Source organism: Ictalurus furcatus, chromosome 15 (assembly GCF_023375685.1).
Source record: "Ictalurus furcatus strain D&B chromosome 15, Billie_1.0, whole genome shotgun sequence".
Lineage (NCBI taxonomy): Eukaryota > Metazoa > Chordata > Actinopteri > Siluriformes > Ictaluridae > Ictalurus > Ictalurus furcatus.
In genome coordinates this window covers 25753811-25781707 of record NC_071269.1, presented here as the reverse complement: position 1 = coordinate 25781707, position 27897 = coordinate 25753811, and the positions used below count along the sequence as shown (strand labels likewise).

Here is a 27897-nt window from a genome sequence, read left to right as displayed (position 1 = left end):
GTACCACGGGTTCTCCTGTTCTCTACACTGCACCTCACAGTAATATAAACTCCACGGTACCACGGGTTCTCCTGTTCTCTACACAGCACCTCAGTAATATAAACTCCACGGTACCACGGGTTCTCCTGTTCTCTACTCAGCACCTCAGTAATATAAACTCCACGGTACCACGGGTTCTCCTGTTCTCTACACAGCACCTCAGTAATATAAACTCCACGGTACCACGGGTTCTCCTGTTCTCTACACTGCACCTCACAGTAATATAAAGTCCACGGTACCACGGGTTCTCCTGTTCTCTACACTGCACCTCACAGTAATATAAACTCCACGGTACCACGGGTTCTCCTGTTCTCTACACTGCACCTCACAGTAATATAAACTCCACGGTACCACGGGTTCTCCTGTTCTCTACACTGCACCTCACAGTAACATAAACTCCACGGTACCACGGGTTCTCCTGTTCTCTACACTGCACCTCACAGTAACATAAACTCCACGGTACCACGGGTTCTCCTGTTCTCTACACTGCACCTCACAGTAACATAAACTCCACGGTACCACGGGTTCTCCTGTTCTCTACACTGCACCTCACAGTAACATAAACTCCACGGTACCACGGGTTCTCCTGTTCTCTACACTGCACCTCACAGTAACATAAACTCCACGGTACCACGGGTTCTCCTGTTCTCTACACTGCACCTCACAGTAATATAAACTCCACGGTACCACGGGTTCTCCTGTTCTCTACACTGCACCTCACAGTAATATAAACTCCACGGTACCACGGGTTCTCCTGTTCTCTACACTGCACCTCACAGTAATATAAACTCCACGGTACCACGGGTTCTCCTGTTCTCTACACAGCACCTCAGTAATATAAACTCCACGGTACCACGGGTTCTCCTGTTCTCTACACTGCACCTCACAGTAACATAAACTCCACGGTACCACGGGTTCTCCTGTTCTCTACACTGCACCTCACAGTAATATAAACTCCATTCCTCTTTTTCACTCCTTACTCTTCATTCTTTAATTTTTTTTTTCATTTAATAATTCTTCCTGTCTTTCTGTCTTTTTCTTTCTGTGTCTGTTTTTGTTTCTGTCTTTCCGTCTCTATCATCTTTTTTCTTTTTCTCTGTTCTTTTCTCTTTTCTTTTTCACATGCTTTTACCTTTTCCGTATTCTTTATTTTTTTCTTTCGTACTTCCATCATTCTTTGCTTTGTTCTCATAATAATAATGTTTATTAATCGTGTGTGTGTGTGTGTGTGTGTTAAAGCGTGTGTGTGTGTGTGTGTGTGTTAAAGCGTGTTGTTTTTCATGTGCAGGACGTCAGACGGTGTTTGTTCATCACGAGTCTGGCGTGGCAGCCATCACTGTGAGTGCGCTGGGCTACCAGACGTCTCACCTGGAGAAAGCGGCTGTTCTGCCTGGGGTAAGTGTGTGTGTGCGTGCATGTTTCTCAATCATCAGTCTGTAGTTACACACACACACACACACACACACACACACACACACACACACACACACACACACACAGTTCAGCTTCATTCTCGCTGCTCTACATCAGCCTGGTTTCATTTCCTTTAAAGCCGAGGAGGAAGAGGTGTGTGTGTTCGTGTGTGTAGTGGTGTTTTGTCACCGCAGACACGCGATCAGACCTCCTCATCTCATTGGTTGCTATCGGCAACGGCTAACAACGAGAAAAAACAAATTGAAGACGTTAGAGTTTCCAGAAAGCCGCAGAAGCAGTGAAGGTGCGGAGAGGAGCTAGTGTCACGCAAACACCCTCATCTGCTTCAGGGTTCCATCCACATCACTGCATTACTGCGGCTTTACTACACATTCACTCATTAATAAACCCTTAACCCTCGGTGTTAATAACATCTCGGTGTTAATAACAACTCAGCCTGCATTATTTAGCTGAGGAAGTTGTTAGTTAGAACTCACATGCGCTAATTCATCCAAACCTATATAAACTGCACTGTGTAGTGACCAGGGGTTTTGGACCAGGCTGAATTAATCTCTCTCTCTCTCTCTCGCTCGCTAACCTAAACCCCCCCCCCCCCCAGTTTGAGCCTCTGACGATGGTCTCTGCTACACTGGATCTCCTGTTGGTTGAGGATGTGGCTGTGACCCCACAGTCTGTCTCCATTTACAATCACCCTGATGTGCGGGTAAGTGTTGCACTCCACACAACACCTTCTTCTCCAGACTTCTCAGTGCCCCTGTGTGCCCCTCATTGGCCTGATATGCCCCTCAGTGCCACTTACAGTCCTTAGTGCCCCTGTGCACTCTCTCAGTGCCCCTGAACGTCCTCTCAGTGCTCGAATATGCCCCTCAGTACCCCTGTACGCCCTGTCTGTGCCCCTCAGTACCCCTGTGCGCCCTCTCTGTGCCCCTCAGTGCACCTGTGCGCCCCCTCGGTGCTCCTCAGTGCCCCTGTGCGCCCTCTCAGTGCTCGTATATGCCCCTCAGTACCCCTGTGCTCCCTCTCGGTGCCCCTTAGTACCCTCGTGTACCCCCCCCAGTGCCCGAATATGCCCTCTCAGTGCCCCTGTGCGACCCTAAGTGCCCCTGTGTGCCCTCTTGGTACCTACATACACTGAGTCAAGTGGATTAATCTGTAGTCGTTTGCTTTCTTTAGTTTTTTTCCTTACTCTCACTTCTTTCCGTCCTTGTCCTTTTCCCTTCTTTTTTAATGACTCATTTACCACTTTTATAACCAGTTTAATACATACATAATACACACACATATATATATAATTCAACTATTATATCAACTTTTTCTTATTCTAATGTCCTTTTTTCTTTTTTTTTTACTTTATGCTGAACCATTTATTCTAGTTCTGTAAATTCTCCTTCTTTTGCTCGTTGTTCTGTGTTCTCTTGTTCGTTCTGAATTTTTTTGGTTTCTTTATCGATTTTGAACGGATACGTTCCCCTTTTTTAATTTCTCTCATTAATTAACGAATGAATTATGTCGTCGTGTGTCAGGCCGAGCTCACGCTGCGAGAAGGCTCGGGTTATTTCTTCGTCAATACGAGCGTTCGGGGAATCGCCGACGTGGAGTTTCAGGAGTCTCAGGGAACTGCTGAGGTGGGTTTATCTTCTGCCCCAGAACGTGACGATACTGATACTGCCGTCTCTAAGCATCTGGGTTTCATCTCTTTCACATAATCCAAATTTTTATGTCGGACGTTTCTGGGGTTTAAAATCTTAGCTTTTTTTATGTTTTAAAGAACACATTAACATTGATTACTTTTTCTGTAGAACATAGACCTGTAATGACATTTCCATGGAGTCCATCTGGACCTCTCATGCTCTCTAACGTCCTCCAGGTGGTTCCGGTGCGTCCCGGTGTCCTCCAGGTGATGGTTCACGACCTCTGCTTGACCTTTCCCGCCCCTGCTACAGCCACGGTGCACGTGTCGGACATCCTAGAGGTTTACGTGCGTGTGGTTGATAAGGTGAGGAGGAGATCTGATACTGATCTTCACCACGTGTGGGATCTTCTGACCTCTCTTGTATCTGAAACGTCTTTAAATGGTGCTCCTGCTGAAAGCTGTGAATAAACTCTACTTCTGGTTTACGGTTCAGTACTCAGTGTCTAGGACAGTTCCTGTATTCACCAGAGGGGGCGACAAAAACAACTGATTTATCTGTTTACTGAGAATTATTGTTAAATTGACTGTGGTGCATGATATATAAGTATATATTAATACTTTTAATATATAATTATTATTACTGTATTGTTAGGTGGAGATCGGGAAGTCTGTGAGAGCATACGTTCGAGTTTTGGACGACAACAAAAAGCCGTTTCTTGCCAAATATTTCTCTCATATGAATCTGAAACTGAAAGCTGCATCATCCATCGTGTCTCTGCAGTGAGTATAAATAATTAGGGGCCAAGCACCGAAGGGGCGTAGGCACCTATTGTAATCGTTAGCGTTCTTATTTATGTCTAGTTTTACTTTTTTTCTGTTATGTGAAAATAAAAGCTGTAATTTAAAAAAAAAAACCTGCATTTTAAAAAAATAAACAGACCTTTATCGGAGTACTCCGAGAAGGACACGGCGACGTTCCTGGTCAAAGGCCTGGTGATCGGTCAGACGAGTATCTCTGCTGTCGTGAGCGATAAAGCCGGGAGAACGATCTCATCTGCACCACAACAAATCGAAGTAACACCCCTCACCGCTTTACATTTTACAGCATCGCTGCGCCCGTCTTTCCTAATAAAGCACTTTGTTGACACGTTTTGGTTATTTTTGGTGTTTAGGTTTTCCCACCTTTCAGGCTGCTCCCGAGAAAAGTCACGCTGATTATCGGGGCGTTGATGCAGGTCAGTGAATGACAGCTTTGCTCCAGAGGTTTCATCGTTTCCTACAGAATCTATAATATTAATATGCGTAATTATGTCCAGAGTCTGTAAATGATGAGTTTTCTAACAAATACGAACCGAATACAAATTGTTGTTCCTGTCCTTGTGAGTGACTTCCTCAGAAATGATTAGGTTATTATATATCTTCAGATCACGTCAGAAGGAGGTCCACAGCCTCAGTCCAATATCCTGTTCTCCTTAAGCGACTCGAACATCGCCTCCGTTAACAGCATCGGTCTGGTTCGGGGCGTCGCCGTGGGCAACATGACCGTTACAGGAGTCGTACAGGCCGTCGATACGGAAAGCGGCAAACTGGTGGCGATCTCGCAGGTAACAGGCCACGTTTCCGAATCGACGGGTTTTTTCCGCATCGAATTTTCGATGCTTTTCGCTTTGTGTTCTCGTCATGTTCTGAAGTTTAGATTAGATTAGAAATCGTTTAAAATCATTAACACGGTTGATGTTCACAGGATCAGGTGGAGGTGGAGGTGGTGCAGCTGAAAGGCGTCCGAATCAGAGCGCCCATCACTAGGATGAAGACCGGAACCATGGTAACCGGGCTCTCTTATTCACTTCCTTACTGACAAAAAAATAAATACATCTTAATATTTGCATATTCACATTCCATCCCATAAACACTCCCCCGGGGGCGTGTCCCAATCCACAATCCCTAATTACTATTCGTTCTATAATCCACACAAACGTCTCACCATATTTCTCGTAAGTTTTACAAATTAAAGGCTTTAAACGTGATGATTTGTGTTAAAATTGATTAAAGCATGATATCTGAAACCATGACACATACTTTATGTAAAATAACATTTTGTTTAACGTATTTTATAACATCCTAGAAGCTTTAAAAACATCTAAACAGCGTCCCTATCCTTTAACCTCATTAATAATGCCAGGCTCTATGAATATGCATGAATATGCAAATGTTGGAGCATCTTCATTTTGTTATATGAAAGGCAGTTTCAACTTTACCGTGAAAACCACTGTCTGTGTATCACTAACGTTTGGTAGCTAAGCAAGTCGTTGTCCTGTCGTAACCTCAGTCGTGATTGGTCCAGAACTGTTTATATTTAGTGACCTCACAAATTGAGCTTGTATCTTGTCGCCCCATCTGTGAATTAGTTTCAAAAAATAAAGTTTAAACACACCCAAATGTGTCATAATCAGAATATCTAAACATAATTCTGTCATTTTAAATTGACCAGGGTTTAATTTTAGGCTTGTTATTAGGAATATAGCAGGAACTGACTAGAAAAGTGGTGACTAGAAATTTGCATATTAATGAATATTCATATATTTTGGCATGGTTAATTAGCTTAAAGGTGTATAAATGGAGGCCGTTTGAATTCTTAAGCAATTTGAAACAATTTCCTTAAATTGTAATTTTGTGTAGTGTAGTGTAGTGTAGTGTGTGTGTGTGTGTGTGTGTGTGTGTGTGTGTGTGTGTGTGTGTGTGATTTTTACGATTTTTTTTGTTTCTCGTTCTAGATGCCAGTCTATGTGATGGGACTAACGAGCAGTGAGACTCCGTTCTCCTTCGGTAACGCTCTTCCAGGACTCGCGTTCCACTGGAGCGTGACCAAGAGAGACATCCTGGACGTCCACACGCGCCATTCAGAGGTGAGAGAAGATCAGGAGCGCTAGTGGACATTACAGCGTTATAATACTCCTCTTTTTTGAGCGCGAGCAAGAGACAGACAGACGGAGAGAGCGCGAGAGACACAGACAGACGGAGCGAGCGCGAGAGACACAGACAGAGAGAGCGCGAGATCCCGACAGGTCGCGAGAGATAGTAATTGACCCGAGTACACAGTTGTTCTCTGCTAAAGGCACAGAGTCGGTATTATTTGTTCATTTTGCTCATTTGTAATCCAGCAGCATTTTTAGCATTGTGATTGCGTTGGTATTTAGGTAGCCTCGTTCTATTCCCTCTTGAGCCGTAACCTCTGATCCACCGGTTTCCACGCTGGAGACTCTGAATAAACATCACTGAATCCTTCATCACGTTCTCTTTATGATCCTCCTCTGTGCCTGAAGTTCATTATCCTCCCTCTCGTCTCCCTCAGGCCTCCGTCACGCTTTCTGCCGAGCACAACTTCGCCATGAGCGTGTCGGGCCGCAGTAAAGGCCGCACTGGACTGAAGGTGGTGGTGCGAGCGACGGCTCCAGAAGCCGGGCACCTGTGGGGCAACAAGCTGGAGCTGAGTGACGAGATCCAGATCCAGGTAACCCGTACCGCCGTCACCGGGTCACACCGGGAAGTTTTGTAGCAGCGTGCACCAGGAGAACAGATCTTAAGAGGAACGCCGTGTTCTCCGGACTTTAACCCGACGGTTCGGTTCTGTCGTTTTTGTCAGGTTTATGAGAAATTGCAGCTGCTGAATCCAGAAGTGCAGGCTGAGGAGCTTTTAATGTCCCCGAACTCCTTATTAAAACTTCAAACCAACCGGTACGTTCCGAGTCGTGTGCGCAGAGATCCGGAGCGCTTACAGTCACCTCGGACTTTCCGAGGGATTTGAATGTTCTGTATTAAATAATAAACTGATTAAAGCTGGATAGAGTTTTAAATAAGTAGATATCGTATATTATAATAAAGTATAACGGTGTTTGGATGATGTTAATGAGATATTGCTGATGTTCCTCCGTGTTCAGGGATGGAGTGGGTTCTCTGTCGTATCGGGTTCTAGACTGTCCTGATAAAGCTCCTCTGATCCACGTGGATGATAACGGCCATCTCGCGTCAGGCTCTCTGACGGGCACGGCGTCGTTACAGATCACCGCTCAGGAGAGCTTCGGGGTCAACCAGACCATCATCCTCGCTGTGAAGGTAACGCCCACTTTCTACCCATAATACCACTGTGGTGCTGGGATGACTGGACTGATGATGGTCCAGGCGAGGTGTTACGTGGTCTGGTGGCGTCTGAAGCTTTAAGACGGACAGGAATAAAGCGTGTGTTTGTGCCGGTGCTGGCGTTTGTGATTGCGATGGTGTTCTTCTTGGTGGTGGCGTTTGCAGGTGGTGACCGTGTCGTACCTGAGACTGAGCACCGGTCCGGGTTTCTACACCTCTAACAGAGAGACGCTGGCGGCCGTCCCGCTCGGCTCCGTCCTCACCTTCACCGTCCACTTCCACGACAGCAGTGGTGAAGCTCTGCACAGCCACAACTCCCAGCTCACCTTCTCCACCAACAGGTACACCGCCTCTCACCTCTGAACTCTGAACTCTGATTCAATGTTCTGAATCCCACCTCCTGCATCCTTAAACCTGATACACGTTTGTGACTCCTATTTACTATAAACAAACAAAATATAAACATTAACATTTTCATTTCAATTCCCCGCAATATTAAGTATTTAAAAAAAAATCTCATGCTTTCTGCTGTCCCCTCTCTCTCTCTCTCTGTGTGTGTGTGTGTGTGTGTGTGTGTGTGTAGGGACGACCTGGTGCAGGTGGGTAAAGGTGTGAGTAACAGCTCTCTGACAGTGAGGACAGTAAACGTGGGTTTGACGCTGTTGAGTGTTTGGGATTCGGAGCAAAGCGGCCTGGTGGATTACGTCGCTCTGCCCGTCCATCACGCCATCCAGCCGGCCGACGCCCACAACCTGGTGCCCGCTGACGTGGTGTGTTTTTCAGCGCAGCTCGTCAGCCGTGACGGTGAGTTCATAACGCCAGTCATTTTCACTTACTACTGTTTATTATTATTATTAATCCTGACGTTACTGTGTTTTTGTCAGGGCTCTCAGGAACATGGAGCTCTTCATCCAGCGTCATCCTGGAGATCCATCCCAAAACGGGCGTGGCTGTAGCGAGAGACGTGGGCACAGTGACGGTTTATTACGAGATTCCAGGACAACTGCGCACTTACAGAGAGGTGATAAACACCACAAACAATCAGATCCCTTTTTAATCAAACTATAGCGTGTAAGCGCATTATAAACCGTTATAATGCTTCAGTCCAACACCGCCTTGATGACATCATCAACTCCAAGCAGCTGTACACGCATCACCGCTTTAATCTGGGGCCCTATCCACACGTACACGGATATTATTGACGTTTCTGACACGTTTTTATCCCTCCATCTTCCAAAATATCCTCATCTACATGTGAATTCAATAATAATAATAATTAAAGCGATTAAAGGGGCCAAGCACCAAAGGCGCAGCAAGTGCAATGCGGAGCCTGAAGAACACGACAGGTTTCAGAATGGTGGACAGGCGGTTTGTCCCATCCTGGTAAAATTGGTATCCGCAGATTTGCCATGACCCGTGTGTGTGTGTGTGTGTGTGTGTGTGTGTGTGTGTGTGTGTGTGTGTGTGTTAGGTCGTCGTGAACAGCGTCTCCAAGACAGTCGTCACGGTTCCCTCGGGCTCCGTGAGAAACGAGAGAGAAACCAAAGTGCTCCTGACCACCAGAGAACGAGGAACCAACCTGATCGGTACGTCCAGCTGATCTCCACACAACCACACAGATCGTCAAACTAAAATGATGTGAAAATGCTTTTTCACTGAGTTTAAAACATATGAGCAGTGGAATTAAAGTTCATCTGAAGTTTCCAGCCAGGATTAAAACTTCATGAGGTGATTTTGAGCTAGATTACATTTCAGGAAGATCTGGATTATGAGAGAGTCTCTGATTTAATCCAGGTTGAAATTGAATCCGTGTTTAAACGGTGGAACGTAAATATAGTTTTGGAATTAAAATGATTGAAGAAGATTAGTTGAACTTGTGTGATCAACTCTGTGTGTGTGTGTGTGATTTTGTTGTACAGGAAGCTGCTCGCACGCTCAGTTGGAAAGCGTCTCCTCTCTGCAGCCGGAGAAGTCCGTCAGTTGCCGTCTGCAGTTCACCAGCGACGCCGTCGACTTCTCCGCTCACGACGTCTATCACACACACACCACCTTCGACACAAGCGCAGGTGAGTGTACGGCTGGTGTCCCTTTATGGTTAAAAAGCAGAGAACAGTTTGAGATCGTCTCCCTAACACGGTGAAATGGAGGAGAGCGTCGGCGAGTCTGATTTCAATCGCCGGACGTGTGAACGAGGACTGTGTGTGTGTGTGTGCTGCAGGTGTGTACAGCTGCGTGTTAACCCTCGGGCCGATGACGGAGCAGCAGGTGAAGGTTCTGGGCGTGTCCATGAGCGGCGTGAGGGTGGAGGCGGATGTAGAGGGCAGTCGTTTTTCAGGAGAGCGAGTCAGCGCTGAGCTGCAGGTGAATCCCGGGTTCTACTCCGATCAGACGCACATCATCCTGAGCAGCCAGCACTCCACCGCCGAGCTCAGTGTGTACGGAGGCACGGGACTGCTGCAGCACCTGCAGGTACGTCAACACGTCGCGCCTCCACACACTTTGTGTTTAGGTTTTGTAATGGAGAAAGGGTTTTTGATCGATTTAACCTTTCAAACTTTTTCACAAACAAAACCACACCACGTGTAACGTGACCCGGAGCAGAGAAAACTCCGATCCTTTATTACGGACGTTTTCATTTGGGCCGTTTTGAATCGAGAAGACGACCGTCTGCACCTCTGTGTGAACTCTGCTCTCTCCTTGCTTGGACCTGTAGGTGAAGTCGAGCTCTCCCTCCATCCTGGTCCAGGAGAAGGAGGTTTCCTCCACCTACCCCAGCTTCATCAGATACTCCGTGACCCTGCTAGACCTGCACGACGTCACGTCTGCCTCTCTGACCGTGTCGAGTCCCAGCACCGAACAGCAACTCATCGTCCCCATCACCGTCGTACACGCTGGAGAGACCATCTCCACCACCAGAGGTTCTCTGTTCCACCCTCACTCCATCTTTCAGCTCAGGAACATTTAGAGACGTTAGAGTTTCCACTTCAGCTTTACACAGAACTCTTCACCCATTATTTCAGTTTAAAGATGGCAGTTAACAGAGTAACAACACTTAACAGAGTAACAACGTAACTTATAGAAATAACAGCGTCACTTAACGAAGTAATGATTAACAGCGTAAACTGAATCACTTAATAGAATAACGTCATTTAACGTATTAACAACGTCGCTTCATGAAGTTGCCATGTATCTGAATAATGGTGTAATGTAATATCTTCAGAGCTGTAAAGGTGAAAGGTGTTTAGGGTTTTAATATTTTCCCCCTGTGTGATTTATAAGCATCAGAGAGAGTGGCGCTCTCCGCAGAGCTCAGTGTACTGATATGTAGCGAGTTGATAAATGTACCTGGTGTTGTACCTGTGTGCGACAGCGGGTGTGGTCGGAGGAGAGGGAGTCGGGATCCTGCAGCAGTTTGTGGACTCGTATCAGGTCATGTTCTTCACCCTGTTTGCTCTCCTGGCTGGTACAGCCGTCATCGTCATCGGTAAGCAGCGCTCGTCATCCGTCACTCCTACAGTCCGTCTCTTACTTATTTTATACCGCGTGTGTGTGTGTGTGTGTTCGGTTTCCATAGCAACATGTTCATCCCTATGTGATGTAATAACAGGATGATTTTATATATATATATATACACAGTATCTCACAAAAGTGAGTACACCCCTCACATTTTTGTAAATATTTGATGATATCTTTTCATGTGACAACACTGAAGAAATGACACTGTGCTACAATGTAAAGTAGCGAGTGTACAGCTTGTGTAACAGTGTCAATTTCCCTCAAAATAACTCAACACACAGCCATTAATGTCTAAACCGCTGGCAACGAAAGTGAGTACTGAAGATCAATATCCTAACTCCCAAAAAAATCAAATTGAGCCTCTTTATAAAATCTTACTAAAAATGTCTTCCAAACCCAATTCCATTTGTTACAGGATCAGATCTAATTCATTCTTCTTTTCTTCCCTTCTCATATCCAATCCAGCGTTTTGTTCTCGTCCGATCCTGGGTATCGGACCGGCGCTGTGTATAAGATGTGATGGTGTGCTGATGATTTTCTCTTCCTCCACAGTGTGTCACGCCGTTTTCTCTCCGAAAGACCCGTCAGTTCATCCCGCCTTCATCGCCAGGACTCCGCCCCCTCCAGGTACTGCACACACCTGTTCCAGTTCCTCTTCCTGTCTGTAAATCAGTGTTTTTTTTAAAAAATTCATCTCTGGACAGGGTGCTTTTACTTTTTTCTTCGTAACATGAACACGTTGTTTCCTGCCGCAGCGTCTCCGGTCGCGGGTCATTTTAACCACTCGCTCCACTCGTCCGATCTGAGGAGCAGTCCGAAGCTGCGTCTGTTCTCTCCGGACTATAACTCTCGCTGAAATCCCGCCGGAAACACGCAGACATCACTCCGTCTGCGGACCAAGTGCCTTTAATACGAAGAAAAACGCACTCTAGTGGTGTGTGTGTGTGTGTGTGTGTGTGTGTGTGTGTGTATGAGAGTGCGTGCGTGCGCACGCTCAGTAATCTGGAATCAGCCTTCAAGTGTGTGTGAAATTTGTTGCACTGCAGGTAGAAATGTGTGTGTGTGTGTGTGTGTGTGTGTGTGTGTGTGTGTGTGTGTGTTGCTTCCTGATATTTACTTTTGCTCGTTTGTGTTTTGTTTTTGTAAAAGCGGTTATTTATAATATCCTAGCTTGTGTTTTTTTTCCTCTGCATCTTTTATAACTCCGGGCATTTATTATTATTTGTTTTGTTCCAGTCGATCTGATGAATCTGTGAATCCGTGAAAACTCAGGTCCTCACATCCGACTCGCTCATCACGTGATGTAGCGCATTGTTGTTGTTGTTGTTGTTGTGATCGTATTGTGCAAATACTGAATCCGTCCTCGCTACGCATCGCTCGGGGGGGAAAGTGTGTTCCTGCAGAGAGTAAAATCCTCGGCCAGTTTATTCTGTTGTGAAGTGAAAACGTTTCTACTGTGTTTGACGCAGCGTTAACTCGTCACGTCTGAGCCACTGGGCAGCTTCTCCATTACTCATGTGAAACAACTGACGTTCTAAAATTACTGCTCGCGTCTGGGGTACAAAAGTCTGAGTCAGCTAGCAAGAACTGTTTTTAATCCGACGACCCTCAGAAATAATAATAATAATAATAATAATAATAATCAGAAGTGGCGACGTGCGGGGGCCAAGCACCGTTTGCAGCTCGCTCCTCTAATGCCGAGTTCTTTCCAGGTTGCATCAAACACCAAAGCAAGCATACATTTGTTTTGTGATGATAGCTCAACGCTAACACTGCGACGTGTGCTCTGCAAGCCGATTGGCCGATAGCGAAAGTGGCCATGTTTTTATTTTTGAATTTTTAGTATTTTTTTGAAATTCCGCTCTCAACAATGTAGGACACATTTCAGCTTGATCTAACTTGGCGTGCCTGAGAAACTTATTTGAATTGAACCCCGCCCCCTATAGATAGCCACGCCCCAACCTTTACACATGACCTTCGCGTTTAGTCCGTTCGAGTTTCATGCAAGTGCCGCGTGTCGTAGCCGATCGAGGGAACGAAGCTCCGCCGTTCTGCGGTCGTAGATGTGGCTGCCATTTTGTTTACAAACATGAGTACGTTTGCACCGATTTTTGTAACGATGTGGCAACAAGTCCAGCACGACTTCGCAGAAGTAGTTTTCGCATATTATGTGAATGAGGTGAAACGACGTCCGAAGCAGCTCGAGTTCGCGCGACACGACTAGTTTTAGTATTAGTTCGTTTAGATTAGTTTAAGGAAAATGATCGTGACAGTCGTGTTCCTGTCACCAGGTGCTCGGCCCCGACGTGTGGGTGAAATCCGCACAGGGACAGCTATACAGTTCATTTTTGTGTTAATGCGTCACCTCAGTATTTAAAATGAAAGGATTATTCAAACGGAGGATTTCTGTTTTAGCTTTTTGAGGAAATTATAAACGGTTTATTGGTCGTGGACTCAGACTTTTGAACTCCCTTCGACTCGAGATTCCTCACGTGTTCTAACGTATTCTGTACACGTGACTCTTGTGAATTGTTTTTGATCCGAATTGTGAATTTATTTGACCTGTATACCTCAGGGGTCAGGGCTCGGTACCATGTGTTTCTCAGCCTCGAACACTGCAGCGGAGTATAAAATAAAATAAAGATTGTTTGGGCTTTTTTTTTTGTTTCCTCCTGTGAATCACATGTGAAACTTTTGACAATGTGAGTTTTATGTTTTGAGGTGTTTAGCCACGCCCCCTCATCCTCATCACTCAGCTGACAACGAGACAAAATACTTCCTGATTATATTTGAATAAATGTCGGACTGCTTTTCTGTAAGATGTCAACATTTGTTGCTATTTTGCTGATTAAAACCTTTTTCTAAAAACACCTTTTACCTTTCTTTTTTTTTTTAAATTCAGTTTGTGATCTGCTTTTTTTTTTCTTTCCTCACTTCGGCGGCCGTGTAAAGTTGAATAAAATCACAAGCCTCGAGCATTTGATTCACTTTTTATTCAGAAACCAGGAATTTTTTTTGAGTCACCTCATACCTCATTTTCTGGTTCGTGTGTTTTTATTTTAAATGACACCACCTTTATTTTTATAACTAATAAATATTATCCAACATAAAAATGAGTTCTATTTTAATTCTAATTCTAATTTAGGTAAATTTCCAAAATCTTAAAAGATATTACTTTATTTACAATTAAAAGGTTTGTTTTGTTCGTCTGTCTGTTCACTTCTTTTTTTTTTTTTTTATATAAATATGTAAAAACTAAGAATATATCCTTGTGTATATTTTATTTTCCCCCATTTAAGTGATTGCAAACAGATATTTCATACGCATGAGAGTTTTTTAAAAACCTTTAATGTTTTAAACAAAATAATCCCCCATGTTTAATGTGGTGGTGGAGAATCTGATTAAAAAAACAACTAAAGAAGAGTTAATGATGAGTTAATAAAATCAGCCTGAGAAAAGCAGGAGGAAATTAAACTCCGTGTGTTTGAGGGAGATTTAGATTGAATGAACGTTGATGAATCTAATCCGAGTCTCTTTTAACACACACAACTGATTTCTGGAGTTTAAAATGGTTGCAAAATATAGGAAGGAATCTGCGTTTTAAGTGGAAATGGAGAAGGAAGGTGACTAATTAACCACAACAATACCATCATTAATAATTATAAATAATATTTGAATAGCGTGTTTGCTAAAGGTGGTTTACAGACAGTGAAGAAAAATAAATAAATAAATAAATAAATAATAACCAGCAGAAATGGAATATAGAATATAAAATAAAAATGTAAATAAACAATTATCAGTTTTAATCAATAAGTTAATGTTTTATTTATGGCTGTCAATGTTAACGTCTAAAAATCTAAAAGGTGTGCGTCATACCTGACCCCTAGATGAACACTGTACACTGGGTTATGTGACTGTAAGTCATTCCCTTCGAATGCTATTGAAGTCAGAGACGTGTTTAACAATGTCGTATGTAACTTTAGAGACGGTCCCTTAATCTCCGCATGTCCGCGAATACCGAACCTCCAACGTCACGCCGACTTTATTCCAGGTAACGTTCGAGTGTGTGTAGCGCATATGATAGAGGGTGATCACCGTGGCTTTACAGGACAGCGGAGCTGACGGCGTTTAAGCCGAGTGCCGTAAGGACACTTCAGACACAGTCCCGCAAACACCATGGAGCTGAAAGCTCAGCAAGCGTCTCACGGACTAATAGAGGAGCTCCTCGTCCAGGATCAGAGCAGAGACGGGAGAGGTGTGGCAAAAGCTGAGCGAGATGCTGAAGGGTAGAGAACCTGCACCACAGACCTCTGCAGAAAAAGTGGAGCCAGAGCCACCAAAGAAGAAGATGGCCCTATTAGTCATGGGAACAGATGCACACTGACTGAAGGAATTATCTTTAAGCAAGAATGTGGGGATTGTTCACTCTGTCTCTTCACAGACATTATGGCATATTCCTTTTCTATAATAGGACTACTTACTCTTGTGTTCGTCCGAGTTGATGTTACTATGCAAAACATTTACAGGTAAGCTCTTTGTGACGTCGTAGCAGACGTTACTTTGTAACACTTGTTGGTTACAGCCCATGACTGTGATTAATTCAATTAAAAAATGTTGTCTCTGTGATTGACAGGAGAGAGACAGTAAAGCCATGTTTGCGCTCTTCACTCCCGGCCACAGGGGGCAGCGGCGTCGCCACCGTTCAAACTTGCGATCCCCGGCGAAAGGGCGAACGCTTTTCAGGAGCGGAATTATACGTTCTCGGCCGAACTGCAACTCTGCGACGTCATTTTCTCCTTCCCGTGAACGACAGAACAGAAAAACAGAACAATATATAAACTAGGGTTGAACAGTACCGGTACTACGGTAGTCTCGCGATACTAAAGTAATAGGTACGGTAGTACCGTAAGTAATGTTGTATGTGCAGCGGTTAATATTATTTTCACTAAAATGACACGTCTCGCTGCTTTCACGCATTTCATTGAACCGGAATTCTTCACCTGAATCTTTAACCATTTCCTGTTTGTTTGTTTGTTTGTTTGTTTGTAAGCGAGCTAACGTTACGCTAACCGCCGTGCGTAAATAATATTCAGTTATTTATCCCTAATGTTGCGTTCATTCTTCGTACTCTGAGGACACTTTCCATTCGCATGATTTCACCGCTCGAGGGAACAGGAGCTGAAATACGTGACGCGTTGAATTAGCGACTCGCCAACTGTACGATTGTTCTCGAGCTTTTCCGACAGCCCGTTCTCCATCCTCGTCGATAAAGTCTTCAGAGGAACTTTCACTTCGTCTCTTTTCACTCGTATCTGCGTATTTCTGTAAATCTGGTTCATTTTGTAGATCTGAATGATGAGTGAACACGATATCGCGAGGTATCGTGATACTTCAGCTGGTATAGAGTCGTAAGGTACGTTTACAGTATCGTGACATCGATAATATAAACGGAACATTTCAAAAGGTTTCATAGATCGTTCTTTATTTCTTTCTGTGTTTCACGGATTATTTTTTATTTTCTTTATGTTAAACGATGTGCAGCATCTTTGTTGGCGATGTTATATTTTCAGGTCGTTGACGTCATCGATTCCGTGTTAAAACGAGAAAGAAACAGAAATGTTAGCATTATTTACTGAGGACCAGGAGTTCAGCCTGTAGTGTAACTCGACACTCGTTATTATTATTCGGAAGTACGGCTTCATGGAAAGCTTTTCTCACGTACCTGAACATCTTCTGACATTACAGTTCTGACCTTACAGGGTCCTCTAATAAGCCCTGCATACATTTCAGATGTTCCATCAGGGTGAGCATCTCTTTCTCCAGCGTACTGCAGCGCTGAGTATTCTGAGCATTCTTCTGAGCGTCAGCCCGAGAGCCCTTGAAGTTCGACGACCAGCAGATGGAACAGAAATGAATGATTAAGAATGAACAGACACAAAGTCAGAGACAAATACAGATATGAGTCAAAGGAGCACAGTGGTTTTTTGGTCGGTGGGTTGTTCCGGTAGCCGGACCAAAATACTGCCGTACTAAGCCGTATTGCTACCGTGTTTCTATAACAACTGGCCCGAATATCCCAAAAGAAATGATTTTATATAGAGCTCCCACTCCACAGACCAGGCGGTCCACACGCTGCGTGCAGAACATCACAACAACAACCGGGTCTCTAAAGAGAATCGCTGTATTACTTCATTACGCATGGTGTTCACCGTTTCCTAAAGGCATTTTCTCCATCGTTATTAAATAAAGATCATACAGGAACACCATGTATGAGTGTCATGATGAAACGCTGCGTAACGACCCCATACTGGTTCAATACAGCACCGCGGACTAGCTCTGTAGCAGATTATGAGAGAGTCCAGAGATCTTTTCTGATCTTTCTGGAATGTAAGAAACCCAAACACTAAAGTAAATCCGATCAGGTATTACTAGGTGGCCGTTCTTTTCCAGACCATAAACAAGAGTCTCCTGATTTGGAATAGACGTTGTTGTTTCGAAAGACAGTGAGATACCGTACTCGGCCATATTAGATAGAAAGCTTGTTGAGATCAGTTATGAGCTCGAGTGATAAATAATGCGCGATTGCCCAGTGAACACACACACACACACACACACACAGCAGTCGTGGCTTCATGAGAAAGAAGCTTACCTTAATGTGTTCATACTGGGACAAAAGGTTTCTGTGGTCCTTCCGCTCTCGCTCCCGCTCCTAACACACACCATGTGAGGGCTTAATGTTCACATCTGCGGTGGGACATTTCACTCTGTGTGAAAGTTCATTTCAATGTGAGGCTTTTCTCACTCACCTTGCGTTCCTTCTTAAACTCTCTGACCACCTCAAAGAGCATCTCCTCCATATTCCTCCTGATCTCCTCCAGCTTCATCAGCTCGCACTTCTGACTCTGAGAGTTCACCATCCAAAATGTTGTAGGATTTATTTACTTTTTACACACATGTTCAGAGAAGTTTGAAGACCAACAAAAAAAAAAAATGTTATCATGTGAGTGTTTAACGTTCACATCTGCAATGAGCCATTTCACTTCTCTCTTTTGTTTTTTTTTTAGAAAATGCATAGTTGTAGACGGACGCTGTGAGGCTTTTCTTACTCACCTTGATTATCAGCGCAGTATCTCTGACCACCTCAAAGAGCATCTCCTCCAGACTCTTCCTTCTGAACTCCAGCTTCATCAGCTCGCTCTCCTGACCCTGAGAGTTCACCATCCAAAATGTTGCAGGATTTATTAACTTTTTACACACGTGTTCAGACCACTTTGAAGACCGACAAAAAAAAAAAGTGGAGATATGTGCGATGGAGAAAGTGTCGGTGAACGAGCATGAAGGAACACACACGTGCAGACGTACTGTGAGCACAAACGCTTTGCAGGTGAGGAAAATATAGAAACGGCTTTTCTCGATTACCTTCAGTTTCTCTTCACACATCTGCTGGGTCTCATGGAGTTCTCCCTCCAACTTCTCCACTGACCCGTGCAGTGTTGTGACCTGGTCCTTCAGGTTGGCGTTCTCGTGCTCCAGCCTTTCCTGAGTGAATGAAATGGATAAAGGTTTTCAGACACTACAAATTACCAGCATTAGTACTTTACTGCAAAGCCATCGTTAGCATTTACAGTTTCGAGACATATACAGTAAGAACTAATCATCTTTCTGCAGGATTGTGGTCCAGTTCTGTCCGGTTCCTCTCAGCAACGCATCTTCACTTCATTACATTTTCAATGGGATTCAATTCAGTAGATTGGATAACCCTTCTTGAGTTATTTGGGCTGTATTTAAAGGGTCATTGTCTTGTTGTAACATCCCCTTCAGATTCAGTTTCTTGGCCAATGAGAGTAAATTCTCCTCTAATACGTGCCACCACATCACTCCATTCATGTCTGATGAAAGGTTTATGCTACAACATTTGTAAAGACTATTCGCCAATTTACAAAAAATCAACGTACAAGATCCGATAGAGTTTGTAAAGTGAATATTTGATATTATTTCTGCACACAGCGCGACCACATCAATGCCGTTCAATCATTTATTACATTTGAATGATTTTACACTGTCTGTGTTCTTAACTTTCATTTCCCGCGGCAACTCCACAAACACTTACCATCGTGGATTCTGCTCCCAAAGACTGCTTTTATTGTACGTGAATAGGGACTGGAGCCAAACATTAGCAAACAGGAAGTACACAATTAACAGTACATGTCATTTAAAATGAAGAGGAGAAAAGCTTACCTTAGTGTCTTCGTAACCGGCCAAAAGGTCGCAGTAATACTGACGCTCTCGCTCCCGCTCCTAACACACACCATGTGAGGGCTTAATGTTCACATCTGCGGTGGGACATTTCACTCTGTGTGAAAGTTCATTTCAATGTGAGGCTTTCCTCACTCACCTTGCGTTCCTTCTTAAACTCTCTGACCACCTCAAAGAGCATCTCCTCCATATTTCTCCTGATCTCCTCCAGCTTCATCAGCTCGCACTTCTGACTCTGAGAGTTCACCATCCAAAATGTTGTAGGATTTATTTACTTTTTACACACATGTTCAGACCATTTTGAAGACCAATAAAAAATGTGGAGATATGTGCGATGGAGAAAGTGTCGGTGAACGAGCATGAAGGAACACACACGTGCAGACGTACTGTGAGGACAAACACTTTGCAGGTGAGGAAATTATAGAAACGGCTTTTCTCGATTACCTTCGATTTCTCTTCGCACATCTCATGGGGTTCTCCGTCCAACTTCTCCACTGACCCTTGCAGTGTCGTGACCTGGTCCTTCAGGTTGGAGTTCTCGTGCTCCAGCTGAGCGTTGGACTCTAGAGCAATCTTAGCTCTCTCCTCAGCTTCATCCAGACAGGACTGGAAGTTCAACAAAAAATCCTCAATTCTCCAAGGTTACAAGGGTTCCTCTGATCGACCCACAATTTTAATGTCCCCCATACATTTTCAATGGGATTCACGTCAGTAGATTGGCCAGGCCAGTTAGACCATTCAGTTATTTTGGCTGTATGTTTGGAGATGTTGTCTGGATGAAACCTCCATCTTCTCCCCAGATTCAGTTTCTTAGTCAATGACATTAAAATTGCTAAGAAAGCTCCACAGAGCAGCTGGTTGAGATCAATTATGAGCTCAAGTGATAAATAATGAGTGATGCACCAGTGAATGAATGCTTAAAACTTAAATGAAACATATTATTATTATTAAAATCCCCAACATTACGTATTTACACAAAAAAAAGTTCTTCCAAGCTTGCCTTCATGTCTTCATACTTCTCCTTCAGGACTCTCTGAGCCTGTCGCTCCTGCTCAAGCTCCTGAAAGACAGCCATTGGTCAGAACATTTCTTAATGAGACCCAGCATATGATCAATAAATAACTGATCAGAACTTAACACGGTCTGGTCAGAGTGTGTATTGTGTCTCTTGGACAGTTTGAAGGCCCAGGTGAACATCACGTCCAGTGTGGAGATATTTTCTTTTCTCAGTTGTATTGGTACTCATATTCGTTTGAGAAGAGCTGTTTAACGCGAGGCTTTTCTCACTCACCTTGCTTTTTATCTCAGACTTTCTGTGAACCACAGAGAACAGTTTCTCCAGCTCCGTGACTTTCTCCACTAGGTTCGGCACATGGAGCTCCTCGCTGTTCAGCTGAACAACGGACACCTCTTCCTCCTCATCCTTCTCTTCGGCCTTTTCCAGACACGCCTGTAAGTTCACAAATGTTGTAGGCTTTATTTACGTTTACACACACGTTTCGACACTTCTGAGGACCAAATTCAATTCTGGAGATATGTACAACACAAACACTTTGGGTGAACAAGTCATCAATCATGCAAAAAAGCCGGACATTTCCTGTGGACGGGTGTAAGGGACAAAAGGTCTCTATAGATTGTATTTTAGATATTACACTTAACTGTAATCCAGTACAACATCTAATGCCTAATAACTCGTTTCTAGCTGGTAAATGAATGTGCTTGAGGTTTGAGGAGTACCTCAGGGCTGGCCTTGTCCATCTGCGTGTCCTTGTGTCCATCAGAAGACTGCAGAAAGCCTGAAGAGACAATCTGCACTGGGTCTAAAAGCAAAAGCACAAACATCCCGTAAGCAGGCGTTCATCAGAGTTTAAATAAATTAAGCATAAAATTATTATTATTATTAATTTTATTATTATTACTACTACTATAAGGGTATAAAATGACGTTCTGTAATTCTTTATGGACGCTGATTAGTATTTCATCTCACACAGCACAATAAAGCTGAATATTTGGTCACCTGGCCACCACATTGTAGCCTGAAAGGTCTGACTACATCCCTGACTGAAACCCGTTTGTGTGAATAACTTTAGAGAATTACATTTAACAGTGCAGGTTACACCAGGACTGAGAAGCACTCATGGAAAGATCTCTACCTTCGTGGACAGGTGTGCCTTCGAAGGCCTCCGTCTTCCGCTCCTCAAGTCCACACTTATGAACATAATAATATCCTCCAGCAGCCATGACTACAGCTCCAGCTGCACACGCTGCTAATCCTACTAAACTCCTGCAAGAACTCATCATATCCATCACCTTCACGCGTCTGATACACAGCTTGTCGGTGTGAAGTTCAGTTCTGAAACAGAAGTGTGTTCTACTGACTGTGACGTCACAATCACCTTCCTGTTGCCTAGGTAACGTGATGCACGGACTCCAGCAAAACACCTGTAATGTTCAGTGCTATTCAATTCAATCCAAACACCTGAACATGGACATCAGACCACCGCAAGGTTTTACTGATAGACAGATAGATAGATCAACTTTACTGGTGTTGAAGCAGTAGACAAACTTACACATTCAACACATGAATAAATGACTGTGGATTAAACAACAACAACAACAACAACAACATCATCATCCACAACAAAGCATGTTCTTACCTTTAGAAGATTTTCTTTCTTATTTGTCCTGGCAGCAAATTTCCCTGATAAGGATTGTAAAGTCCAATCCTTATCAGGACCTAACAGTCCTTTTTTTTTTTTTTACCTTTTAATGCAAATACTTATTAATATCTTTATTATCCAGGCATTTTACTATCTTTATTATCCATGACAACACTTGCTAACGCTAACTCTAGTTAGCATGCTAATTCTGTGGAGAAAAAACGGGAGGAAAGAAATCATTCAAATCTTATTCAGCTTTAACTAATTAACTGATAGAGACATAATCTTGAGAAATTTTACCTAATGCACCTTTACCTAGCTACATTATTACATGACATTATCTAAAACTATCATGTTCTAGTCTAGTTAATTAGACTAGCAGGGAACCAGACCATGGGACTGTGCAGCACACTGGAGCTTTTACTTGCTGAGGCGGTTAGCTAATGCACTGATCATTTATCTACCACTGGCTCAGATTATTACCTTCTAGCAGCTTCCTGGAGTTTCAAACATTACCAATCTGGACAAATCCAGACAGCAGAAATGTTCCTAATTCTGTTCCTAATTTTTAAAGTACAAATTATTTTAGTTAAATTGTGTTTAATCAAGTTTATTGACTGGATTTAAACAACCGCCCTTATACTAAAATGCTCATTTTGACCACTAGATGGCAGCAGATATTTTAACAGACATCCACCTCACACACTGAAGGGAATAAAATCTGTTTAAATCGGGTTTTATGAGCAGCTACTACACCTACATGACAGCTCATGGACTTTAAGACTGTATTCTGATCATTAGTCAGTAGGATATATGAGGAATAAAACACTTTTATTGGAAAATCATCCACAACAGGGCGGTGTGATGGAGCAGGATTATTGTTACCACCCCAAAGCTGATCATTTCCCTTTAGCAGCATGTCCCCATGGTAAACAAGTTGGATCCTGTTCTCACTTACATTATAGCAGCTAGAAACAGTCATCTCTCTCTCTCTCTCTCTCTCTCTCTCTCTCTCTCTCTCTCTCTCTCTCTCAAAAAAAAAAAAAATTGTCATTTATATGATTCAAAGCCAGTCAATAGAAGTTTACATTAGTTATTCATCCTGTGCTTAGATGTACTTTATTTATTCCCCCCCTTTATTTAAGCAGGAAGGTTCCATTGAGATAGTACAGTCTCTTAAGTCCTGATCAAAACGGCAACACATTTAAGTTTCACATTAAAATTCAACAGAAATAGCAAATACTACGAGTAAACACATTAAAAACAAAACAAAAAACAAACAAACAAACAAAAACCCCCCCCCATACAGTCAATGTATAAAAACCGATCAATAAAAACGACGACACGTTTCCTTTAATGCAGTCTGCAAAAGACCTTTAAAAGTTCTCAAAGGGGGAAGGATATCTAAGTTGAATACATCTGGAAGTTCATTCCATACCCACGGAACACGAAAAGAGAAAGCTGTCTTAGCAAATTCTGAATGTACCCCGGGGACTTTCAGCCGAATTTGAGCTGTAGATCTCGTGCGGTGACTTAGTTTAAAGATTAAAAGTTAAAAGATTAGAAACATAGGAGGGGAATTTACCTAAAAGTGGCTTGGCAATGAATAAAAACATATGCAGTTATCTCCTGTGATTGAAGGACCAAGCTAACGATTCATATAAAACACAGTGACGAGTACGAGACTCGCACAACAAGCGAAGTGTAGAGCAGCGTGACGGACAGCGTCCAGTGTTCTGAGTGAGGATGCAGCTGAATGCATATATATATATATATATATATATAATATATATATAATCATATATACGGTTCTCAAACCACTTTAAAGCAACCTCTAAGACCTACATGCTTCAGTCTGTGATCTACAGAATCGAATGCTTTTGAAAGATCAACAAATAAAGCCGCACAAGACTGTTTCCTGTAAAGAACTGATCATATGATTTGTGACTAACATGGCTGCTGTAACGGTACCGTGGTCCGATCTAAAGCCTGATGGAGAGTCAGTAAGGAGATTATTATCAGATAAGAATTGCTTTATTTGATTGTTTACCAAAGATTTAAATTCTTTATCTAAGACCGGCAGTTTGGAGCTCTGGCGATAATGATTTGGATCAGAGGGATCTCCACTCTTTAAGAAAGGGACAACCATTGCACATTTCCACATTCTAGGCACAACGTTAGAAGTTAAACTTGAATTATATATATATATATATATATATATACATGCGATAGGCTCTCTCATGATTTTTGCTGCAATTCTTAAGAAATACGGCTCAATCGGATCAGTTCCAGATGATTTTTTGTTGCGTAAGCTCGTTAAAGCTTCTTGGGCTTGTGTGGAGGCAGCAGGAGAAAATGTGAACAACTGGGAGTCCAGGGTCTCGAACCCAGGAGTGCATTTTTACCTTCTAACATGACAATGACCCAAAACACACCAATACAACGTGCTGATATACAGTGAGTGTGTGAATGTTCTGGAGTGGCCGAGCCAGAGCCGGGATATGAATCCACATGAACATCTCTGGTGACCTGAAAACAGCAGTACAGCGACACGCCCAAACCCACAGGACAGATGTTGAAAGGCACTGCAGACATCAAACAGAGAAGATCCGTTAATCCAGGTGTGCCAAGCTTGTAGCATCACACCTACAAAAACATAATGTACTGAGTAAAGGGTCTGAGTGCTGAAAATGTAATCTCTCTCTCTTTAAAGCCACGCCCATTCTGTCTGCCCACTCTCTCACGCCCAGTCTGTCTGTCTGCCCACTCTCTCACGCCCATTCTGTCTGCCCACTCTCTCACGCCCAGTCTGTCTGTCTGCCCACTCTCTCACGCCCATTCTGTCTGCCCACTCTCTCACGCCCAGTCTGTCTGTCTGCCCACTCTCTCACGCCCATTCTGTCTGTCTGCCCACTCTCTCACGCCCAGTCTGCCTGTCTGCCCACTCTCTCACGCCCAGTCTGTCTGTCTGCCCACTCTCTCACGCCCATTCTGTCTGCCCACTCTCTCACGCCCAGTCTGTCTGTCTGCCCACTCTCCCACGCCCATTCTGTCTGTCTGCCCACTCTCTCACGCCCATTCTGTCTGTCTGCCCACTCTCTCACGCCCAGTCTGCCTGTCTGCCCACTCTCTCACGCCCAGTCTGTCTGTCTGCCCACTCTCTCACGCCCATTCTGTCTGCCCACTCTCTCACGCCCAGTCTGTCTGTCTGCCCACTCTCCCACGCCCATTCTGTCTGTCTGCCCACTCTCTCACGCCCATTCTGTCTGTCTGCCCACTCTCTCACGCCCATTCTGTCTGTCTGCCCACTCTCTCACGCCCAGTCTGTCTGTCTGCCCACTCTCTCACGCCCAGTCTGTCTGCCCACTCTCTCACGCCCATTCTGTCTGTCTGCCCACTCTCTCACGCCCATTCTGTCTGCCCACTCTCTCACGCCCATTCTGTCTGTCTGCCCACTCTCTCACGCCCATTCTGTCTGCCCACTCTCTCACGCCCATTCTGTCTGTCTGCCCACTCTCTCACGCCCATTCTGTCTGTCTGCCCACTCTCTCACGCCCATTCTGTCTGTCTGCCCACTCTCTCACGCCCAGTCTGTCTGTCTGCCCACTCTCTCACGCCCAGTCTGTCTGTCTGCCCACTCTCTCACGCCCAGTCTGTCTGTCTGCCAACTCTCTCACGCCCATTCTGTCTGTCTGCCCACTCTCTCACGCCCATTCTGTCTGTCTGCCCACCCTCTCACGCCCAGTCTGTCTGCCCACTCTCTCACGCTCATTCTGTCTGCCCACTCTCTCACGCCCATTCCGTCTGTCTGCCCACCCTCTCACGCCCAGTCTGTCTGCCCACTCTCTCACGCCCATTCCGTCTGTCTGCCCACTCTCTCATGCTCATTCTGTCTGCCCACTCTCTCACGCCCATTCCGTCTGTCTGCCCACTCTCTCACGCCCAGTCTGTCTGCCCACTCTCTCACGCCCATTCCGTCTGTCTGCCCACTCTCTCATGCTCATTCTGTCTGCCCACTCTCTCACGCCCATTCCGTCTGTCTGCCCACTCTCTCACGCCCAGTCTGTCTGCCCACTCTCTCACGCCCATTCCGTCTGTCTGCCCACTCTCTCACGCCCAGTCTGTCTGCCCATTCTCTCACGCCCATTCCGTCTGTCTGCCCACTCTCTCACGCTCATTCTGTCTGCCCACTCTCTCACGCCCATTCCGTCTGTCTGCCCACTCTCTCACGCCCAGTCTGTCTGCCCACTCTCTCACGCCCATTCTGTCTGTCTGCCCACTCTCTCACGCCCATTCTGTCTGTCTGCCCACTCTCTCACACCCAGTCTGTCTGTCTGCCCACTCTCTCACACCCAGTCTGTCTGTCGCTCTATAACCCACACAGAACCAGGAAGAAAACGAAAGTTAGAAAACTCTGTTCTATAATAAAAAGGTATATTCACAATTTTGTATAATGAAAAGAAACAGAAATAAACATTTAAATAATTAAAAATCATACGTACATACATGCATGTGACCGAGTACATCATATTAATAAATCAGAGTCAGAGGCCTCAGTGTGTGAGTTAATTCCACTTTTTATTCCACTTCTTCTACATCTTTTTTTAAACATGCCCAAAGAAACTAAAATCATGTTTATGCAAAAAAACCCCAACAACCCCCAAACAAACAAACAAACAAACAAACAAACAAACAAACACAACCTGCAATAATACAATACAAAATTGTGTAGAACATCTGCGTATTAACTTAAAACTGAAACGTTGTTTTTAATGTACCCATTTTTTGCCATTTGAAAAGTCTGTTTTTAAAAGTAATTTGTTATTATTGACATATTTATATTTAACTCACTGCATGTCCTCATTAAATCTCTGTGCATTTCAGACAGAATCTCATCTTCAGTTTGAGGACAAAAAAAGAAGAAACATTTATTCCTCCATCGTTTCCCAATTTGGTTCCCAGGCACCAATTCATCTTTCAAATTCAAATTCATCTTTTTTTTCGTTTTTTAAATGTATTTATTAAAAAAAAAAAATAATTAAAACACTGCCATCTTTTTTATATTCAGGTCATACTGTCATACTGTAGAATTCTTCAGAAGATCAACACAGCGGCGCGAGAATTCTCCTAATGAACTGCTGCCTCCATTAGAATGCTCTGAAGACTGCGCTGGAGAAATATTTATATATTAAAGATTTCTAGCACCGTGTGCAACGTGGCCCGCTAAATATCATCGCATCAGAGTTTAAAACGCAGCTGCATTTCTCTTTTTGCAGATTAATAAATAAAAGTATACCAAAAAAAAAGAGAAGAAAAGAAAAAAAGATATATAAAAATAGACATCTTCGCTGACGGTGCAGTGCTGTCTGAGATTAAAGATACAAATCAAACAAAATTCACACAAAAACAGCCATTCTAGCAATAACAATAATAACTATTATTATTATTATTAGAGCTGTGATAATAATCAACACCAAACACAACAATAAATAATTACAACAATGAACAAAAAGGACGGATTTTATTACATACTTCACTTTCTTTTATCCTGTTATGACTTTTTTTGATCTATCGTGAAGTCATTTGTAACCTTCGCTATATAAATAAAGTTTTATTCATCACTTACGTTATTAAACAGATGGTATAAATTTGCTGGTGGATCATTTTAGACTTTGATTATTATTATTATTATTATTATTATTAGAATATTTTAACGAGAGCTTTGTTACTAGCAGGTGAACTGATATAACGCCGATCTGCATGGTCTCTTCCAACGCGACACCTTTCACTTTTGTCCGTCAGCGTCTGAAGATACGGATGAACTTTGTGGGGTTTTTTTTTTGTTGCTATTGTTCAGTTTGTTGAAATGGAAGTATCTCAGGAGTATATTTTGAACACCGCTGTGTCGTTAAGCGTTCCGGTTTTCTTCGTAGATCTACAGTTAATCCGATAAACTTATCTTGAAGCTAGATCCTCAATCCTGCTAGATAGTGTTTGATTTATAATTACTACATGTACATTACCAGCTTATCCCGAATCACCTCAGAGCTTAGTCTCACAGTCTGCGCTCTTATTGTGACATGTCTGTTGTCACTTCCTGGTCCGGTCTCCGCCCCTGTTTCGTCATTTGTGTGCCACCTGATCGTGTCCAGCTGTTTTGTGTTACTTCCTTATTCGTTTGTTTTTTTTGGGCGTGGCTCAATCAGCTCCCTAGTTCAGTAG

At 43.6% G+C, this 27897-nt stretch overlaps 2 protein-coding genes across 7 annotated transcripts in view; one reads left to right on the top strand and one right to left on the bottom strand.

Moving 5' to 3' along the window:
• nup210 (nucleoporin 210) overlaps positions 1-14654 on the top strand; it is a 29473-nt gene extending 14819 nt beyond the window's left edge. For all 3 annotated transcript variants that reach the window (XM_053643434.1, XM_053643435.1, XM_053643436.1), the window contains 23 exons: positions 1328-1434; positions 2072-2176; positions 2997-3098; positions 3341-3469; positions 3759-3886; positions 4045-4180; positions 4279-4341; positions 4531-4710; positions 4851-4931; positions 5881-6012; positions 6459-6617; positions 6750-6841; positions 7045-7219; positions 7409-7584; positions 7827-8047; positions 8128-8264; positions 8715-8829; positions 9163-9309; positions 9462-9712; positions 9957-10161; positions 10614-10727; positions 11312-11386; positions 11515-14654. In XM_053643434.1, the coding sequence (XP_053499409.1) occupies positions 1328-1434; positions 2072-2176; positions 2997-3098; positions 3341-3469; positions 3759-3886; positions 4045-4180; positions 4279-4341; positions 4531-4710; positions 4851-4931; positions 5881-6012; positions 6459-6617; positions 6750-6841; positions 7045-7219; positions 7409-7584; positions 7827-8047; positions 8128-8264; positions 8715-8829; positions 9163-9309; positions 9462-9712; positions 9957-10161; positions 10614-10727; positions 11312-11386; positions 11515-11615 (3131 nt within the window). In that variant the 3' untranslated portion in view covers positions 11616-14654. The remainder of the gene's footprint in view (positions 1-1327; positions 1435-2071; positions 2177-2996; positions 3099-3340; positions 3470-3758; positions 3887-4044; positions 4181-4278; positions 4342-4530; positions 4711-4850; positions 4932-5880; positions 6013-6458; positions 6618-6749; positions 6842-7044; positions 7220-7408; positions 7585-7826; positions 8048-8127; positions 8265-8714; positions 8830-9162; positions 9310-9461; positions 9713-9956; positions 10162-10613; positions 10728-11311; positions 11387-11514) is intronic.
• A 1582-nt stretch (positions 14655-16236) lies between these two features.
• On the bottom strand, positions 16237-21691 carry LOC128619322 (protein FAM184A-like). 4 transcript variants are annotated; one of them, XM_053643437.1, is made up of 14 exons: positions 21673-21691; positions 21169-21368; positions 20753-20835; positions 20307-20465; positions 20016-20075; positions 19460-19621; positions 19155-19250; positions 18998-19057; positions 18179-18298; positions 17870-18028; positions 17566-17661; positions 17409-17468; positions 16482-16636; positions 16237-16303 (listed from the first exon to the last, which is right to left on the bottom strand). In XM_053643437.1, exons 2-13 carry the CDS (start codon positions 21320-21322, stop codon positions 16499-16501), a joined length of 1347 nt encoding a protein of 448 aa, XP_053499412.1. In that variant the 5' UTR covers positions 21323-21368; positions 21673-21691; the 3' UTR covers positions 16237-16303; positions 16482-16498. The 4 variants fall into 4 exon arrangements, 2 of the variants coding, with proteins under 2 accessions (XP_053499412.1, XP_053499413.1); XM_053643438.1 differs by lacking the exon at positions 21673-21691 and having other exon boundaries at positions 17870-17965; positions 21169-21387; XR_008387923.1 differs by lacking the exons at positions 16237-16303; positions 16482-16636; positions 21673-21691 and having other exon boundaries at positions 17416-17468; positions 17566-17700; positions 21169-21400.
• Between the last annotated feature and the right edge of the window lie 6206 nt (positions 21692-27897).